At 41.7% G+C, this 19,617-nt stretch overlaps 1 protein-coding gene across 3 annotated transcripts in view; it reads left to right on the top strand.

The window, feature by feature from the left end:
- The window catches only part of LOC136856800 (serine/threonine-protein kinase WNK2), a 179,095-nt gene extending 160,276 nt beyond the window's left edge, over positions 1-18,819 (top strand). For all 3 annotated transcript variants that reach the window (XM_067134915.2, XM_067134913.2, XM_067134914.2), the window contains exons 3-4: positions 7,087-7,352; positions 15,745-18,819. In XM_067134915.2, coding sequence (XP_066991016.2) covers positions 7,087-7,352; positions 15,745-16,192 — 714 coding nt within the window. In that variant the 3' untranslated portion in view covers positions 16,193-18,819. The remainder of the gene's footprint in view (positions 1-7,086; positions 7,353-15,744) is intronic.
- The last annotated feature ends 798 nt before the right edge of the window (positions 18,820-19,617 follow it).

Raw genomic sequence — 19,617 nt, 5'->3', positions numbered from 1 at the left:
TAGAATGTCGAGATTTGTCAGTCGCTGTTGATGAAATCAATTTCTCTGAATTAACAATTCATTACTGGTCTATTTGTGAGGAAATGCTTATCTTATTATAAACAAGATAGTGGATTACATCTGCTAAATGTCGGTTGTTTAAAATTCTCTAAACCATTTCTTATCACATCATCTAGCCATGCGTCAAATTTCTTTCATTTACCGTTCATGTGAGCATAGATCGACAGCCGTTCTCATCTCGTGTTGAACTCATGGGAATAATGAGCTTCATGAAATGAATATCAGTCCGTTCAGTCTTCTTCTTCTTCTTCATCTGTTTATCCTCCAGGGTTGGTTTTTCCCTCGGACTCAGCAAGGGATCCCACCTCTACCGCCTCAAGGAGCTTCAGACTCTGGAATGGGGGATACAACTGACGAGGGTGACCAGTACCTCGCCGAGGCGGCCTCATCTGCTATTCTGAACAGGGGCCTTGTAAGGGAATGGGATGCTAGGAAGGGATAGACAAGGAAGAGGGAAGGAAGCGGCCGTGGCCTTAAGTTAGGTACCATCCCGGCATTTACCTGGAGGAGAAGTGGGAAACCACGGAAAACCACTTCCAGGATGGCTGAATTGGGAATCGAACCCACCTCTACTCAGTTGACCTCCCGAGGCCGAGTGGACCCCGTTCCAGCCCTCATACCACTTTTTAAATTTCGTGGAAGAGCCGAGAATCGAACCCGGGCCACCGGGGGTGGCAGCTAATCACACTAACCACTACACCACAGAGGCGGACAGTCAGTTTAGTCACTATGAAAAATGTGGTTTCTGACAAAAACTCTACTAAGTTATTGAAACTCCTCAAATTTTTGACAATTTCCAACGGTAATACACCACGTGAACAATAGCCTTTTTAAGGGACGTTTATGAACACCACAACACGTTTACAACCACTACAAAACACCTAATTTTAATACATTTCTCCAGGCTTGGCGTCAGAGAAGACTTTCAGCCGTAAAACTAGACCAACTCCGCATGTACACAGATTGCACTCACAGTGAGTGTAGGAAAATCTGGATAGGAAGAAGGTGTTGGTTGATAGAAATTAATACGTTGAGGTATACACCATCATCATCATCATTATCATCATCATCATCATCATCATCATCATCATCATCATTTTCCTAGCGTCATTCTCGCACAGATGCAGTATAAATATATCGGTGTATTATTATATTTCAAAAATGTCGAACACAATGAATAAATTTCTTTCCAGTTAAACTAAGTTACTTAGCCAAAGATACAACTGTTTTGTTAAAGCTGAGGTTTGCTGATCGACCTAGGGGTAGTGCTAGATACAGACTACACCATGACCAATGTTAACACCGATTTTCGTGATTGAGGTCACCTCCACTTTCCAACTCCAGTCAGTAGAATTGTCACGCCATATGGAATTTCCATACGAAAGAAATCTCCAGATGGAGGCAGAAATCAAACCCTAATATACTCAGTCAGGAGTCATTTTCTTTATCAATTCGATCGGTACAACGATAGGTTAATTCTCCATCAAGTATGTACATACAACATTTGGGCTTTTGTAATGTGTTGTTACACCTGATGAAACAGAAGATGATGAAAGTTGTATTCGCAGATAATCAAACCAAATGCAAAAGAATATAAACTAAGAACTATACAGCAGATGTGATCTGCTAACATCCTTTCAAACAATATTTTGCCACGTGTCGACCAGTGATGACAACCAAAGTAGTACTTAAGAACAATAAAGTATTCGAGTATCAAGATCGGCGACACCCACATGAGTGTGTTGAAAGAACATGTGCCTGGGCCGATATTTAAGAACAGCATTGTTTAAAAGGATCATAATGCATGGAAACAAGCTCACTGACGTGGATAATAACAGCGCTGAATGGTCGAACCGAGCCACATATATCACTGGCTGGACCACCTAGCGATCACGTTACATTCCGCAAGGAGCCAGTTTTGGTCCTACATTAAATTATTTAACGTTTGAATGTAATACTGCAATGGATTTCGTGACACGTATTATAAAGAAGCTTCTACCAGGGAGGGTTTAATAATTATTATCACAATTAGAGTAAAATGCGTTAATTATTTCAAGCAAATAAGGAATACTTTTGAGAGTGATATCAACTTCGCCCCCGAGTCCCATATTCACGGGTAAACATTGATATCCACCAGCAATGAATTGCATTTGTCTAAAAAGAATAATGCCAGACTGTTTGCCGTATGCATGCTGACAGTTCTCCTCAATACCGTGTTGATTCATTGTATACATAACAGTGAATTGAAAAAAATAAAGATAAAACTAAAATATATATTTTAGATCCATAGGTTTAATGATTTCTGAGAACTGAACGTTTTAAAATATGCTAGACTAGAATAAAATTATAACAAATGAGATGGTCTTGCGAAATGTACTATTTCAATATAATAACTTCATATGTTCAGTGAGGAATTTGACATGGGAGGTTTTCTATAATACTCTTCCCCTGTTCATTTCAAATAAAAGTTACAATCCTATTCATTTCAGAGTTAATTATCGTAACACAATAATAAAAATGTATGAAATCGAGGGATGAAAACTGATTGTTAGAGTTTTCTGCTATTAAGGCTTTTGGTTAATAACAAATTTGAAATGAGTTACTACGGTGTGGAAGAAAAATGTAATGTTTGAAAAATTATATTATAGTGGGAACTCTATGCAGCAAATAACATAAATATTTTCAGTTAAACTCCTGAACTCCATGTGCCATGAAAGAGACCATTATTAACACAATGAGAACTTTAAAAACAGTGCAAGTGTAAATAAATCATGTAAAAAGTTACCTCCCTAACAGAGAAAATAAAACTTTAGATAATAAGAAAATAACTCTATCAGGGAAATCGAAAAGGCCATTGATATTAGCCTCAGATTTCAAGTCATTTAATAAATACCACCGAAGAACTGAATTGAACAGATTTTATAACAAAAATATTTTCTGTGAAAACATAACGGAGTTCCGGTAACAGAAACATCCTCCCGTGTATTATTTTCTCCGACGAGAAGACCCTTTCAACCCAAGATGCCTTTAATAAGCAAATTTACAGGTACTGGGATACAGTCAAATAACGCTTAAGCAGTCCCGTTGAACAGCCCTTAAAGGAAAGCAATCAATGTTTGGGTTGGGATCCCGCACAACATACAAGAAATGAAACATAATATTCTTCAAGAAAGTTCGAAATTCCTCGACGTGAATTACAGCGAGTGATGAATAATTTCCTAAAGAGGTGCCAAAAATATGTGGAGAATGAAGGTGGTACAGTTTCAACACCTCGTTTCATAATTTGGCAAGTAATGAACTTCTCAAAATTGATTGTGTCACTAATATATGGCTCACCTTCCCGGGAATGACTTCGACCCGCACGCGGCAAAGAAGCGCGCGCTCACCCATAGTAAAATCACCGTGTGCCGGAGTAAAGCATACCTGATTCACCATGTACATGGTGGGAATGCTAAAAATAACTAACCTAAGAGAAGTAAAAGAACATAACAAATATAAGACTATCAAAAATATACCAAAATACCATCTGCAGTATAGAGATGAAGTAACATTAATAACAGGAAGCAAGCAGTCCTTGAGAGGACTTCTTTGAAATCAATTCAGAAAAGACTATGTAAGCAATTAAGAGGTAGTCTGCCATCTCAACGACAGTCCTAAATGCAGATCACTGGTGATTTATTTATTTATTTATTTATTTATTTATTTATTTATTTATTTATTTATTTATTTATTTATTTATTTATTTATTTATTTATTTATTTATTTACTGGTTGATTTAACAGACAGATGAGGAGGAAAATGAAGGAGGAGAAACTTTTACGCCTACTCATGTTTTCCTAGTATTTTCTACGCAGGCATATTTAAAAGCTGAGTTGCTAGATCTATTTCTGATGCCCTCTGGTAGGAGATTCCATTTTCCGACTGCGGTAACGGTGAATGGTTTCGTGTAGGTAGTGATTCCGTGAATGGAATGGGATAAACTTAAGGTACTGTGAGATCGGGAATTATTGTCATGACGTGTGGAAAAGGGTTTGAGGAGATTACGAAGATAGACTGGTTGCGACGATTTTAAAACATTATATTAAAAAATAAATTAAAAATTTTTGAGAAGCATGTGGCTTTCTTGCAAGTAAACCTAGGTACAATTAAAGAAACTTTTGGTTTATTAAGGCTCCGGCCTTGATGATCTTCCGGCAGAGTTCTGGTGCTCTCAACGGTGAGATGCGGCAGTATGGCTAACACAGCTTTTTAATCAGATCATCAAAGAAGGTCAAATACCATCAGATTGGAGACGGAGCATTTCCGTACCAATCTTCAAGAAGAAGGGAATTATCGCACGATCAGACTTCTGAGCCACGCAATGGTCTTCGAACGTATTCTTAACAAAAGGATTCGCGAGATAACCAAACTTACAACGAACCAAGCTGGATTTGTGAAAATCGTGGCACAACAGATGCAATCCACGCTGAACAGCTGTTAGTTGAGAACACCGCTTCATCTCGCTTTTCTGGATCTTGAGAAAACCTTTGATCGGGTGCCACATGACCTAATCTGGCTAGCGTTACGAGAACATAGCATTCCAGAACACCTTGTTGAGTGGATACAGATGTTCTGCGTACAACCAAGGAGTTGTGTTGAAGCTGCTGCAGGAGCGTCCGATGACTTCCGCATCGCTGTAGGAGTCCATCAAGGCTCTGCCTTATCACCACTGCTGTTCATTCTTGTGATGGACACTGCTACATCAGACCTGCACAAGCCAATACCACGGACACTTCTCTATGCTGATGATGTCATGTTGGCTGCTGAGAATAAGCTTGATATCCAACGCCAAACAGAAGAGTGGAACAACCGACCAGCGCAATACGGCCTACGCCTCAACGAAAATAAGACAGAATACATGACATCAGATCCTCGAGACGTTGGAACCATCCACGTTGACGGTGAAGATCTACCACGAGTAGAGAAATTTAAATATCTTGGCTCCACAATATCTTACGATGACCGACTTACTGACGAGGTCAACACAAGGATACACGCAGCCCGGCTGAAGTGGTGAATGAAAACGGGTGTCACCTGCGACCGTCGGATGAAGAACCATCTGAAATCTAAGATCTACCAGACTGTTATCCGTCCTGTCGCTGTCTATGGCACTGTGTCTTGGCCAGCTACAAAGGAAGTAGAACGTCGACTAAGCGTCATGGAGACGAAGATGCTTAGGTGGAGAGCTGGCGTCACATAGATCATATTTCAAACGACGATATTAGGAAACGATTTAGCGTTGCACCGATTCAGAAGAAAATGCAGCAAAACCGTCTGCGCTGGTTTGGGCATGTGTTGCTTGCAGAAGACAACACATTGGTAAAGTCAGCGTATACATTGGAAAGTCGCCGGAAAGATGTTCAAGGGATGACCAAGACAGCGATGGACCGATACAAAGCACAACGACCTGAAAGCTGTAAGACTGCATCCAGACATGGCCCGAGACCGAATTAAATCAAGACTTCGAATCCACACAGCGCACCCTGCCACCAGGCGGGACAAACGCTAAAAAAAGCAGCTTAAGGCTATAGCATATTGATTTCCCACTCAGCCAAAATGGGAGTGGAAGTATGAATATTTGTAAAATGTATTTTCTCTGATCAAAGAAAAATGCGTCTTAGGTTGTTTAAATATAGCGTCCATATTTTGTCTCATATTACGTATTCAAAATATGATTGCACTCGACCATCGCAGAAACCACTCTTTGTTTACGTTGGGTGCTCTGTCATCCAGCTCTGTCGACAAGTACAATAACGCACAAATTTTATTACCACTCAGTTAGCTGGTCAGTCCTTGGAGATATAGTGGTGTCTTGTGCTCTAACGTTGTTAGCTACTGAACGACATACACACATTCCATTCTAAATTCGCTCTGTTGCTTTCGTATTTGTAGCATGCACGAATCCTTCTCTAAAATTCACTTTGTCCTGTCGATAATACGAGACTCATGTGATGACTACTCAGTTCACTGGCGTGCCCGCTGTTCACCTCGCTGTCGTCCGGCTCCGTGGCTAAATGTTTAGCGTGCTGGCCTTTGGTCACAGGGATCCCGGATTCGATTCCCGGGAGAGTCGGGAATTTTAACCTTAATTGGTTAATTTCGCTGGCACGGGGGCTGGATGTATATGTCGTCTTCATCATCATTTCATCCTCATCACGACGCGCAGGTTACCTACGGGAGTCAAATCAAAAAGACCTGCATCTGGCGAGCCGAACTTGTCCTCACCGAGCTCGATAGCTGCAGTCGCTTAAGTGCGGCCAGTATCCAGTATTTGGGAGATAGTAGGTTCGAACCCCACTGTCGGCAGCCCTGAAAATGGTTTTCCGTGGTTTCCCATTTTCACACCAGGCGAATGCTGGGGCTGTACCTTAATTAAGGCCACGGCCGCTTCCTTCCCATTCCGAGCCCTTTCCTGTCCCATCGTCGCCGTAAGACCTATCTCTGTCGGTGCGACGTAAAACAACTAACAACTAGCAAAAAAGAACTTGTCCTCGGACACTCCCGCCACTAAAAGCCATACACCATTTAATTTCATTTACCTCACTGTCATTCACCCACTACAAAGTAATATATACAGCGTGCGTCTCCTTTTCGTACTGGGTGTGTCCGACGATATGTTCGGCTCGCCAATTCCGTAGCTGATTTTCTCGGTACACCCCATGGAACGCTGTGTGAGAGTGTTGCCTGTGGGTGTAGATGAAACTGTATGGTCTAGGCGTGGGTAGCCGTGGTCTCGAGATATTTACCGTAATGGCATTTGCCTAGAGTTGAAAAGGGAAAACCACGGAAAACTATTTCGAAACTGTCTATCGGTTACAGGGCTAGCAGCCATAACTGACATTGAGCTAACCTGTTGGTTATTCACCCTTTGCAGTAAACAAATACTAGCATCTACTCGCACATGTGCAATCATATTTTGAATAAGTACAGTATAAACATATCAGTCATGTCTGTGCATATTATTAATATTACGTTTAAATGTTGCAGGAACAGGAAGCTATGCCTGCAGTACGAGTGGTGTTGCAGAAGCCCATGTATGTGAACTCCATGCAGAGCACCATCCCTTTCCCTGCTGGCTTCACCGTGCTGCATGAAGGTCTGCGCATGCCTATCCCTGTAGGAGCTGTACTGGCACCTGTTCCATCTGGCTCTTTCATCACCGCGGCACGACCCATCGCCATCCACGTAGTATACGCTATCCCAAGCGGACCTCTTCACGTCCAGTACCCCTTCCACACTCGCTTCCCCATTGGGTAAGTACATCAGGCACAGTAGTGAGCCTCAGATTGTGCTCATCTTGGACGAGTTCTAGAACTCTATAGGAATGTTCCTCGAGAACGTAAAAACTTTCAGGTCAATGAAACACAACGGTATATTCTAGGTAGAGCCCTGCACGGATGCGGATATCCGCGAAGTCTGTGTCTTGGCGGATGAAAATTGTATGGCAGTGTGGATAATTTTCCTGATAATTTCTAAATAATGAGGTTTGTAGTTTTGCACTCAGGTATACTCTTATTTTTGCTTGCGGTTAGGCAACCCTTGACATTGGTATGGGAGAATGGTGATATATAAAGCGCCTTGAGACCATAAATCCGTAAATCTGACCTGAACCTAACTGGCTTCTGCCCGCAAGTAGTGGTAGGAAGGAAGAAAGGTTCCGAAAGAGAACCACTCAATATGTCGGTAGTTGTCGCAAGAGGGAATCCCTTATAAACCTGTCACTGTAGGTGGTCTGGTGATACGTATATGTCTTTTCACGAGAGTTTAATCCTGATGTAAACATGGTATGTCCACGCCTCCGCTAAAGAAATAGTTGTGATTCGCTGAGCGTGTAGTACCGACCTCCACTCCGTCAACGCCTCGTGTTCGGACGTACAGGGCTGCGCATCGCATACGACAACAGTGCGAAGATCTGAACTTCTAAACCTGGATTCTGTTCACTTAGTTTATTGAACACATTCACAATGCACTGCCCATGGTCACTTCTGAGCGGTTTTCCTCTTTTGCGGTTCACTACACGCGATGGTACTACATCTTGCTCCATTTCTCTCACTATGAATACTGACACTCACTGCTGCTGCAAGATGCAACACCTTATCTCCACGCTGTACAGTTTGGGACTTTCCCCCACTACGGGAAGACTTCCTGTATTACATCACGCCTTGTGCCTTCATTTCTCGTTATTTATCCACTATTTTATTAAAATAAAACCATATATATACCGATATATATGACAACCATATTTTAATTTGATTGCGTACTCTTCCAAACTGTCTAAATGTAATGAACTAAAATAAAATAAAATTAATGCGACGTACTATTTTTCTTCGAGCTCGCATACAGTCGAGTGAGTGCGACGGTTGCTTCTCCAATCAACTTGGTCTATGTCCACGTTGAAAGGATTTACATCAGGATTAAACTCTCGTGAAAAACGGTATATCAGGCCTGTTGCATTATGTTAACAGATCTATCCGTTTCAGTATCTTCAGTGAAATATAGTACAATAGTTACAATATCCACGGATAACCATTCGCGGAGGCGGACGCGGATGAAGGAAGTGCGGATGCACAGAGTACTTGTTACCGACCGGTACGCTTTTACTAGTAACACCAACTGACAGCGTCAGTATAGTAGTGGAACCCGTTTCTTCTCAGCGCGCCTATAAGCTGTGTTCCTTTATCTCGTACTCCAACAACATTGATGCAACAGCATACTGACATTTGCATGTCTGCACATTGACTGAGTTACAATATATTGGGGTCACTGAGTAGATTATAACTGTGTTCAAAATAACTGCTGCTTGTAGTCCATTGTTTCCATTTTAGATTTCTCGTAAATAAAATTACACCAGTTTTTAAGGAAACGTGACAACAAACCATTCTTCTGAGCTCAGAAGGTGACACGGACCTGGGTGGTTTGGTTTTTCGTTAACGAGGATAGTGCACGAATATCTATATAAATATAGTTGTAGAGGGTCCACTGTCTGTAATTTCGTCTGTTTTGCCAGTTTCTTAGATATTTATCCGTATTAGATCAACTCAAGACAGTATCAGTGGATTTTAGCTTTTGTGTCTGTTTGTTTATTTGTGTGTTTGTCTGTTCCACCATCACGGCGAAACGACTAGAAAAGCGCAGCGAAGCACGAGTACAGTTGCTAGTTACCTAATAAATTAAGACATAAGATTGAATTGGGCTCTAGCTTTCTGAATTCAAGCTAGCGTATTTATTTCCGACTCAGTCCAGTGGTTTTGAAGATTATCAAAAACGCCAGCCTCGTGCCAGAACTCCTGCGGAACAAAATTTCTGACACCTCTGCGCCTTCAAAAAATTCGTAAAAGTAGTAAGTAAGCGTGGTTGAGTGACTCAGGTGGTAGAGCACTGGAGTCAGCTGTCAACTAGCATTGGCATCTCAGAGGCTCATAGACTTTTAAGTATGAAACACGACTTTCTTTTTATATTCAATAATACAGCGCAATTTAATCATTTAAGTCGTATAACCGTCTGAGGTAAATAACACAGTCTTCCATGTAAGCCTCATTCTTTGTTCATAGTTCATCTTTCTCAATAATGATAAACCTTGGGCATTAATTAGTATAATAAACAATCGAATTCCAGACTAAATGGCTCGGATGATGGAGCACTGGCTTATTGAGCCCACGTTATTGGGTTGGATCTCTGTTCAGTCCTATGGTATTTGAAGGTGTTTCAATAGTTCCATGTCGATAGATTTTACGGCTCCTAAAAGATCTAAGGAACTAACATTTTCGGCACCTCGGTGTTTCCGAAAACTTTAAAAAAGTTGTTAAAGCGACGTAAAATGATGATGATGATTTTATTATTATTCTTATTATTATTAGTAGTAGTAGTAGTAAATGAAATGTCGTATGGCTTTTAGTGCCGGGATATCCCAGGACGAGTTCGGCTCGTCAGGTGCAGGTCTTTCTATTTGACACCCGTAGGCGACCTGCGCGTCGTGATGAGGATGAAATGATGATGAAGACAACACATACACCCAACCCCCGTGCCATTGGAATTAACCAATTAAGGTTAAAATCCTCGACCCGGCCTGGAATCGAACCCGGGACCCTCTGAACCGAAGGCCAGTACGCTGACCGTTCAGCCAACAGTAGTAGTAGTAGTAGTAGTAGTAGTAGTAGTAGTAGGTTCGAGCCCCACTGTCGGTAGCCCTGAAGATATTTTTCCGTGGTTTCCCATTTTCACATCAGGCAAATACTGGGGCTGTACCTTAATTAAGGCCACGGTCGCTTCCTTCCCACTTTAGCCCTTTCGTAACCCAACGTTGCCATAATACCTATCTGTGTCGGTGTGACGTAAATCCAATTTATTATTATTATTATTATTATTATTATTATTATTATTATTATTATTATTATTATTATTATTATTATTATTTCACCATTGTTTCTCATACGACAAGGCTAAGGAAAAGGAGGTAAATGCACCGTGTTTATTTCCTAAAATCAAGAGAACAAAGATGAAAGATCTACATTCCTTAATGGCAATGAAAGAAATAAAAATCCACAGCCTGTTTCCAGTCATTCGACCGGATCAGGAGCGGAATAAATGAAACCCCATCTAGCGGCGCGGATAGGAAGTCGGTCGCTCCTCTGGGGCAATGATTAATGACTGAGAGATGAAAGGAAAGTCCGCCTCTGTGGTGTAGTGGTTAGCGTGATTAGCTGCCACCCCCGGAGGTCCGGGTTCCATTCCCGGCTCTGCCACGAAAATTTTAAAAGTGGTACGAGGGCTGGAACGGGGTCCACTCAGCCTTGGGTGGTCAACTGAGTAGAGGTGGGTTCGATTCCCACCTCAGCCATCCTGGAAGTGGTTTTACGTGGTTTCCCACTTCTCCTCCAAGCGAATGCCGGGATTGTACCTAACTTAAGGCCACGGCCGCTTCCTTCCCTCTTCCTTGTCTATCCCTTCCAATCTTCTCATCCCTCCACAAGGCCCCTGTTCAGCATAGCAGGTGAGGCCGCCTGGGCGAGGTACTGGTCATTCTCCCCAGTTGTATCCCCCGACCAAGAGTCTGAAGCTCCAGGACACTGCCCTTGAGGCGGTAGAGGTGGGATCCCTCGCTAAGTCCGAGGGAAAAGCCGAATCTGGAGGGTAAACAGATGATGATGATGATGAGATGAAATGAAATGATATTCGAGAGTGTTGCTGGAATAAAACGTGACAGGGAAACGGGAGTCCCCGGAGAAAAACCTGCCCCGCCTCCGCTTTTTCCAGCAGAGGTCTCCATGGAGTGACCGGGATTTGAACCACAGAACCCAGCGGTTAGAGATCTGCGCGCTGCCACCTGTGCCACGTAGGCTCTCTGCTAATGACAATAGCAAATAAAATAGCTTCTGTCATATACCTCTGGGGTCGTTGTACCTTTTCCCATGTTTGATTCCGGCTAAGAGTTAAAGACCGTATGCCCTTTTCTAACACAACGTGGTTATCAGCTAAGGTTTGCAACTCAGAATTGTTCGGTTTCAAAACTTCAGTGACTGCGGGTGAAGAAGTTAGTAGCTTAGCCACTTCACAACCACAAACCGTCCCCTTTCACCGTTATAACAATTTATTATTTTTGTTCAACTTCCTTCGGGAGTGATTCATCTTTAATTATCTAAGGATACATTCCTCGTCATGAGAAAAAAATAAATTATTTTAAGCAGTACAAATACCCAAATGTTTAGTTTAAATAATTTCAACTTTTTTCAAATATCCGTTGATTCTATCATTAATTAACACATCTGTTCTTTCTTTCTTTCTTTCTTTCTTTCTTTCTTTCTTAATCTGCTTACCTTCCAGGGTTGGCTTTTCCCTCGGACTCAGCGAGGGACCCCACCTCTACCGCATCAAGGGCAGTGTCCTGGAGCTTGAGACATTGTTTCGGGGGTACAACTGGGGAGGATATTCCGACTCATTGGCTGAACGGTCAGCGTACTGGCCTTCAGTTCAGAGGATCCCGGGTTCGATTCCCGGCCGGGTCGCGTATTTTATCCTTAATTGGTTAATTCCAATAGCACGGGGGCTGGGTGTATGTGTTGTCATCATCATTCCATCCTCATCACGACCCGCAGGTCGCCTACAGCAGTCAAATAGAAGACCTGCACCTGGCGAGCCGAACCCGTCCTGGGATATACCGGCACTAAAAGCCATACGACATTTCATTTCACTGGGGAGGATGACCAGTGCCTAGCCCAGGCGGCCTCACCTGCTATGCTGAACAGGGGCCTTGGTGGGGGATGGGAAGATAAGGAAGAGGGAAGGAAGCGGCCGTGGCCTTAGTTAGGTACCATTCAGGCATTTAGCTGGAGGAGAAATGGGAAACCACGGAAAACCACTTCCAGGATGGCTGAGGTATGAATCGAACCCACCTCTACTCATTTGACCTCCCGAGGCTGAGTGGACCGTGTACCACTTTTTAAATTTCGTGGCGTTGGCCGTGCGCGTAGAGGCGCGCGGCTGTGAGCTTGCATCCGGGAGATAGTAGGTTCGAATCCCACTATCGGCAGCCCTGAAGATGGTTTTCCGTGGTTTCCCATTTTCACACCAGGCAAATGCTGGGGCTGTACCTTAATTAACACCACAGCCGCTTCCTTCCAACTCCTAGGCCTTTCCTATCCCATCGTCGCCATAAGACCTATCTGTGTCAGTACGACGTAAAGCCCCTAGCAAAAAAAAATTCTTGGCAGACCCGGGAATTGAACCCGCGCCTCCGGGGGTGGCAGCTAATCCTACTAATCACTACAGTACAGAGGCGGACTAATATACATCTGTTCATTTATTTTTATTTATTTATCAATGCAGAAGGTATAGTTACTTTGAATCCATCTAACCTGTACTCGCAATGGACGAAATAATACAGAAAAAAATTATGGCCGCCTCTGTGGTGTAGTGGTTAGCGTGATTAGCTGCCACCCCCGGAGGCCCGGGTTCGATTCCCGGCTCTGCCACGAAATTTGAAAAGTGGTACGAGGGCTGGAACGGGGTCCACTCAGCCTCGGGAGGTCAACTGAGTAGAGGTGGGTTCGATTCCCACCTCAGCCATCCTCGAAGTGGTTTTCCGTGGTTTCCCACTTCTCCTCCAGGCGAATGCCGGGATGGTACCTAACTTAAGGCCACGGCCGCTTCCTTCCCTCTTCCTTGTCTATCCCTTCCAATCTTCCCATCCCTCCACAATGCCCCTGTTCAGCATAGCAGGTGAGGCCACCTGGGCGAGGTACTGGTCGTACTCCCCAGTTGTATCCCCCGACCAAGAGTCTGAAGCTCCAGGACACTGCCCTTGAGGCGGTAGAGGTGGGATCCCTCGCTTAGTCCGAGGGAAAAACCGAACCTGGAGGGTAAACAGATGATGATGATGATGATGATGATGATGAAAAAATGATGACAAACGCAAACCAGTTCAATAAAAAGGAAACATAAGAAAGTAACATAATCCAAATAAAAATGTGTGGAGATGGTCATTATAGTAATAATGACTTTTTCAAGCGTAAACTCACTGAGGTATAAGCATCATCTCCTTAATCCAAAATATAGGAGAAATGAAGAATGAACGTATCGCCTGAAGGGAACAAACATTAAAGGCAGGGAAATAAAATACTCTTTAAGTTCCCCCTCTCACTTGTTCGTAGAAGAAAAGTGATTGAGCAAAAGAAGTGCGATAATAAAGGTGAAAGTGGGGCTTGTTACAGGTAAGTAGTGGTCAGACTCGGTTATGAATCCTGTGGCCCCTACTACAGATTTTCAATTTGATAGCTTCTGGGTTATGGAAATATCCGCGTCTCTAGCCCAGTCACTTTAGGTCACAATGGGCGTGTTCCACTGCACACTAACAAATCAATATGATCGCCTATATTACATGCGTTAAAAATGTTCATGCTATAACTAGGAATAAAATATCAATTATTTTAAAGAATTCATTGGTGTCAGCACCTCATTGATCTTGAAAGGGTCATTCACATAGTTTTAACAAGCTCAATAAATCTCAATTGCAATTCTTGGAAAGGGAAAATAATGATGCATGGCGTGGTAAAACTCGTCGCCTTGACATCGAGCCAGCATTGCTAATGCCTCAGTAAAGGCTGTTACATTCTGCAGCGTTAAATTTATCACCAGCTTTGTGCCGCTACAAGGTGTGACATCGCTCCAGACAGCGGGCAGAACACGATCTCAACATTGCGTATAATATTCTCGTCCAACACCACGAGCAAGATGTCACTCGAATTAGTCGAAACTTTTGACATTATGTTGAAAAGAAATGTTGATATTTCTTCGAATATTAGTTGTATAAATTTAAAATTTAAACCCCAAATAGGATTGTACTCCTTTTTAATCTGCTATCTTATATAAATAATTGTTCTGTACCATTACTTATCGCTCGTACTTAAAAGTTTTTAACAATTAATTGCCTGATTTAAAAGGTTTACTGTGTATCACGATATTTGAGAGTGTTTCTGGAATAAAAGGTGAGAGGGAAAACTGGAGTACCTGGAGAAAAACCTGTCCCGCTTCCGCTTTTTCCAGCACAGATATCCATGGAGTCACCGGGATTTGAACCACAGAACCCAGCGGTGAGAGACCGGCGCGCTGCCAAATGTGCCACGAAGGCTCTCTCATTACGACAATGACATTATATCTCATAATCATCATCATCTGTTTACCCTCCAGGGTCGGCTTTTCCCTCGGACACAGCGAGGGACCCCACCTCTACCGCCTCAAGGGCAGTGTCCTGGAGCTTCAGAATCTTGGTCGGGGATACAACTGGGGAGAATGACCAGTACTTCGCCCAGGCGGCCTCACCTGCTATGCTGAACAGGGGCCTTGTGGAGGGATGGGAAGATTGGAAGGGATAGGCAAGGAAGAGGGAAGGAAGCGGCCGTGGCCTTATGTTAAGTACCATCCCGGCATTCGCCTGGAGGAGAAGTGGGAAACCACGGAAAACCACTTCGAGGATGGCTGAGGTGGGAATCGAAACCACCTCTACTCAGTTGACCTCCCGAGGCTGAGTGGACCCCGTTCCAGCCCTCATACCACTTTTCAAATTTCGTGGCAGAGCCGGGAATCGAACCCGGGCCTCCGGGGGTGGCAGCTAATCACGCTAACCACTACACCACAGAGGCGTACGACATTATATCTAATAGATTTAAACTACTCCCTAAAGTATCGAAAACTTTCGTGCTTCGTACATCTAGATATATTAACATATTATTTGTAAAATGGTCATTAAACTCAAACAATAGAAGGGAAGTACAGATTACAGGATTAAAGAATACATAATCGTGCATCACTGTTTTAAACGAAACTATAAATCATAACACTCTAGCAACTTAACGACCTGGGTGTGCGGCTCGGGCTGTACAATTGTTAGCTTGCATCCTAGCCCACTGCACACAAGGCAAAAAGCTGAGGCTGTATCTTGAAGCCAGGCGTGTTTCCTTCCTAATTCAATCCTATCGATGCCCAAAGGGACCTGTCTGAGTTGGGGTAACATTAGCTAATGAACAACAGTTTTTCTTAAAATGTGTACCAATTTACAGCATCAGAACAGTTAAATCTGTTAACCTCATTTCTTGCTCTTGCCTGTCAAAAATAACTGCCTGATATCCTGCATTGCATTTCTCTTTGTTCCAGAGGTCCACTGCTCATCAACCCCAGCACCGGCTCTGTCCAGCCCCTTGGAACCACCACTGCCATAGCCGCAGCTCCCAGCAAGCCCGCGAACGCCCCAGAGCCACCTCAACAGCCCCAACGGCCCCAGCAGCCCCAACAGCCCCAGGGTCCCATCGTTTCCAGCGGCCGCCCTGTCATCACAGTACTTGACTTCCCTACCTCCGTGTCTTCTCCCTCTGTGCTCGTCTTCCAGCCCCCAACTCTGAGTGAAGGCTCCGATCTGGGCAACCGCGAACCTCCACAGGCTGTCGTGCCTGCCGGCATCGTACAGTCCACCGCCCCAAGACCGGTGGAGTCCGTCTTCGGTAACAGCAAAGACAACGAATTCCTGCAGCAGATGAGGGACGAAGCCCAGAGGAGGCCCCAACAAGACGACTACAATCACATCATCGAGGCTCTGTACAACTAAAAGCATTGCTAAATGTTACCGCATATGAATCACTCACAATATTTTCGCCAATATCATACGAAATGCACTCATTTTATGCTGAAAAATGTTTTATAAATTTAATTCCCAAAGACTGAGAATGCATTTTACATTGAGTGAAGAAATCCACGAAATCCACAGTGCAATTCATCCTCTGAACCTACATTTTTTTTTATCAGAGTGCACTCCAATAATGTTATATATGATTTTATTCCCATTCATATGGCTACACCTTCCAGATATTTCAAAACAGATAGATTTTCAAATTAGCAGCAAGTAAACAGAAGAAAAAGAATGCGGCCATTATCCTGCGGTTTGTTGGCCGTAACTTAATCACCCACCTTCAACATTTCTGTATTTAAATTCGTTTTCCAGGTAACAGAAGAAAGAGTGTGAGAGTTTCCAGGTAGTCGCATTGTGTGTGAATGGATTGTGAGCGAATATTTTTATAAGGTAGTGTAGTGATCAGAAGAATTATTATCTGCATCAAATTTTGGTCAGTGTGGTTTTCATGGTAGCGGTAGGAACTAAAACTGTGGCCACGATTTCATCAGGAGATATTTTTCTACTGAAGTCAGTGCTTATAATTTTGTGAGAGGTAAAACAAATTATTGAAAAATACAGCAGAACATTTATTTTTTCAAGTTTTCAATATTTTGGAAGGAAGTCATCTCATACTTGCTGTTGTAAACTGTAAACCGCTCACGAAAATATCTGTAAGAATAATATGGACGGAAAAATAAACTGCTAAATATGAGATATATTTACAATTTTGATAATGCTGCAACTATACAGTTAGAATAGTCAGCATAAAATCCTAAATATTACAGGCATGATTAAAATAAAAATTAGTTTGATAAGGTAGAAGTACTCAAAATTTTCAAGTCTAATCTTTGAGTTAAATGTTGTGTATTGGATGTTGAAATTTTGGACAAAATGTTTGATTTCACTTTACACAATCGAAGGTTAACGATGACAGACCATAATCCAGTTCATAGATAGCCCTCAAGTTTAAAATATATATATATTTTTAGAAAGTCACACATGTGCTGTCATGTGTGTCATTTATTAGATTATAGGAATCGTGATAGTCGAATGGCATTTTCACTGGGTTTTCACCAAAGCGTCCACGGTTCGAATCCCGGCCAATGCATGAAGGATTTTTGCAATAAAATATTACGTTCCAGTGGTTCGAATTCCACATCAACTTGGAGGTCCATGGCTGTCATCACGACATCAACAGTCTCTTAAAACTATAAGCTTGCTTTGCTTCCTTGTCAGTTTGTATCAAAGCTGTATTTCTGCTCACAAACGTTAATGAACTGTTGCCACAAAATACAAGTAGCGCATTAATTCTCCGTCCAAAAGAGAGGTGATATTCCTCGAATAACTCTCTGATTATTCTACCAGCTACCTTACTCCATCGATCTGCACGCCATCAATCGCATTTATCGTAACTACTTGAAGGGGAACCTGAGAGCAGTAGCGCTATGGGTGGTGGTATGATGTACGTCAATACATTGTCGCACGTAAGAATAACGCTGGCATTGTTGAAAAACTACAGTTAAATACGACTTGTACGCCACTACTTCACCATGTATCGTAACTCAACAAGGTCTGAAATATTTTAAAAGGAAATAATTCAATAAAAACATGTTTTAAAAAGTCATCTCTAAAGATGTTTGTTTATGAATATCACTCGCGTGTACTGGTATAAATTTAATGTTAGGATAAATCACATTATAAATTATCAGCTTATGTATTTTATAAGTCACTTGTAGTGTGTGCCGATAGTACATAACGGTCGGGCCCTCAGCCAAGTCGTGTAGAGCCACAGGGGGCTATGAATCATATCCTCCGCAACTTTCAGCGTTACTGCTCTAGGGACTACGCATGAAAGCTTTAAGACAAGATATGTTGAGTTTATAAAATCGACAAATGAGAGCAAGTTACCAGAATATTATAGTATCTTTTTTGATACGAAATAAAAGTGTTACCATTTTGTACATTTGCTTATTTAGACTTATGAAATGCACACAAATGCTCCTTGTAATTATTATTATTATTATTATTATTATTATTATTATTATTATTATTATTATTATTATTATTATTATTATTATTATATCGAATCAACGCCTAAAAAATTCAAATCGCGTAACACTGGAAAATAAGAAGCTATTTCAATACACTTTCCCCTTACTTCCAACCAAGAGAGTAAAATTATATGTTTAAATATAAAAGAACATGGGTGCCAGTGATAATGAAGTTACCACGTATTATCATATTAATAACATATAACATGTATTATTACTAATCTTAGATTTAAAGAATTCAAAGTTATCTTAGTTTACTTGTCAAATGTGAGAATTATATGACAGTGTGACTAATCATGAGGATATCTTACGTTTGGTGTAATTATACAATTTAGAAATCATATTTGAACAAAATGTTGTTTCTATAAATTTTCCATAAAGCTTTTCCTTTATATTTCGACAACAGAGTGATCAAGAATTTTCCATAAAAGACTCTTACTCTATCTTCTGAAAGACAAGTATTATTTTGTGTATGATGACTTCTTAAGAATAAAACAATTTACTAAAACGTGAGATGAAAGCACTTTGATTTTCTACCCCTTCCTGTATTTCACATCCAGATTCAAAAGAACTTAAATAAAAATAAAATTATTGAGTTCACATAAACATAAACATTCATCTTCATCAATGACTGTTATCCTTTTTAGCACTGTATTTTATGTCTTTGTGAATTAAATAAACGCTCCTACTGCCCTCTATTTGCACTAGTAATCAACCTGGAAGTCATTAAAAAGTGAGTACAATTATGATATTCCTCTACATGCCTTACACTTCATGACCGAGTTTAGGTAACCCATCTTTCTCCACTTGCTCCATATGCCCCAATATCAAAGCTGGTTCATATGCAAAGTTTCATCGATGGAGTTCATTCCTATATCTCTTCACTGAGTGTGTCCTCTTGTAATTGGTTCTACCTGTTCCTATCAACAATCATTCCCGCTACTGTCCTGGCAAATATTTCCAGATTACAAATAAGATATCCTGAATCCGTTCAGCTTTATATAATCCAAAATATATGAGCTTCAGAAGTAATACCATGTCGTTTCTATTAATATCCTAATGATCGAATTCCTTAGGTGTCACATCTAATCCAAGCATCCCAGCCTCATCCCAGCAACCATTTTATCATCACCATACTTCGACAAAACTTGTTAGAGCTGTGTGTGAGTGATCTTCACAGAGTATTTTCGAACTTTGTGAATAAACTATCTTGTGTGTCCAAGGAATAAAAGGCGGTCCAGTAAATATACTCCATGATCAAAAGTGCACTACAAACACACACAACAGTAGAAAGTAATATAAAAATCTAAC

This window comes from Anabrus simplex, chromosome 1 (genome assembly GCF_040414725.1).
Source record: "Anabrus simplex isolate iqAnaSimp1 chromosome 1, ASM4041472v1, whole genome shotgun sequence".
Taxonomy (NCBI): domain Eukaryota; kingdom Metazoa; phylum Arthropoda; class Insecta; order Orthoptera; family Tettigoniidae; genus Anabrus; species Anabrus simplex.
This window is presented reverse-complemented; position numbering and strand designations above follow the sequence as displayed.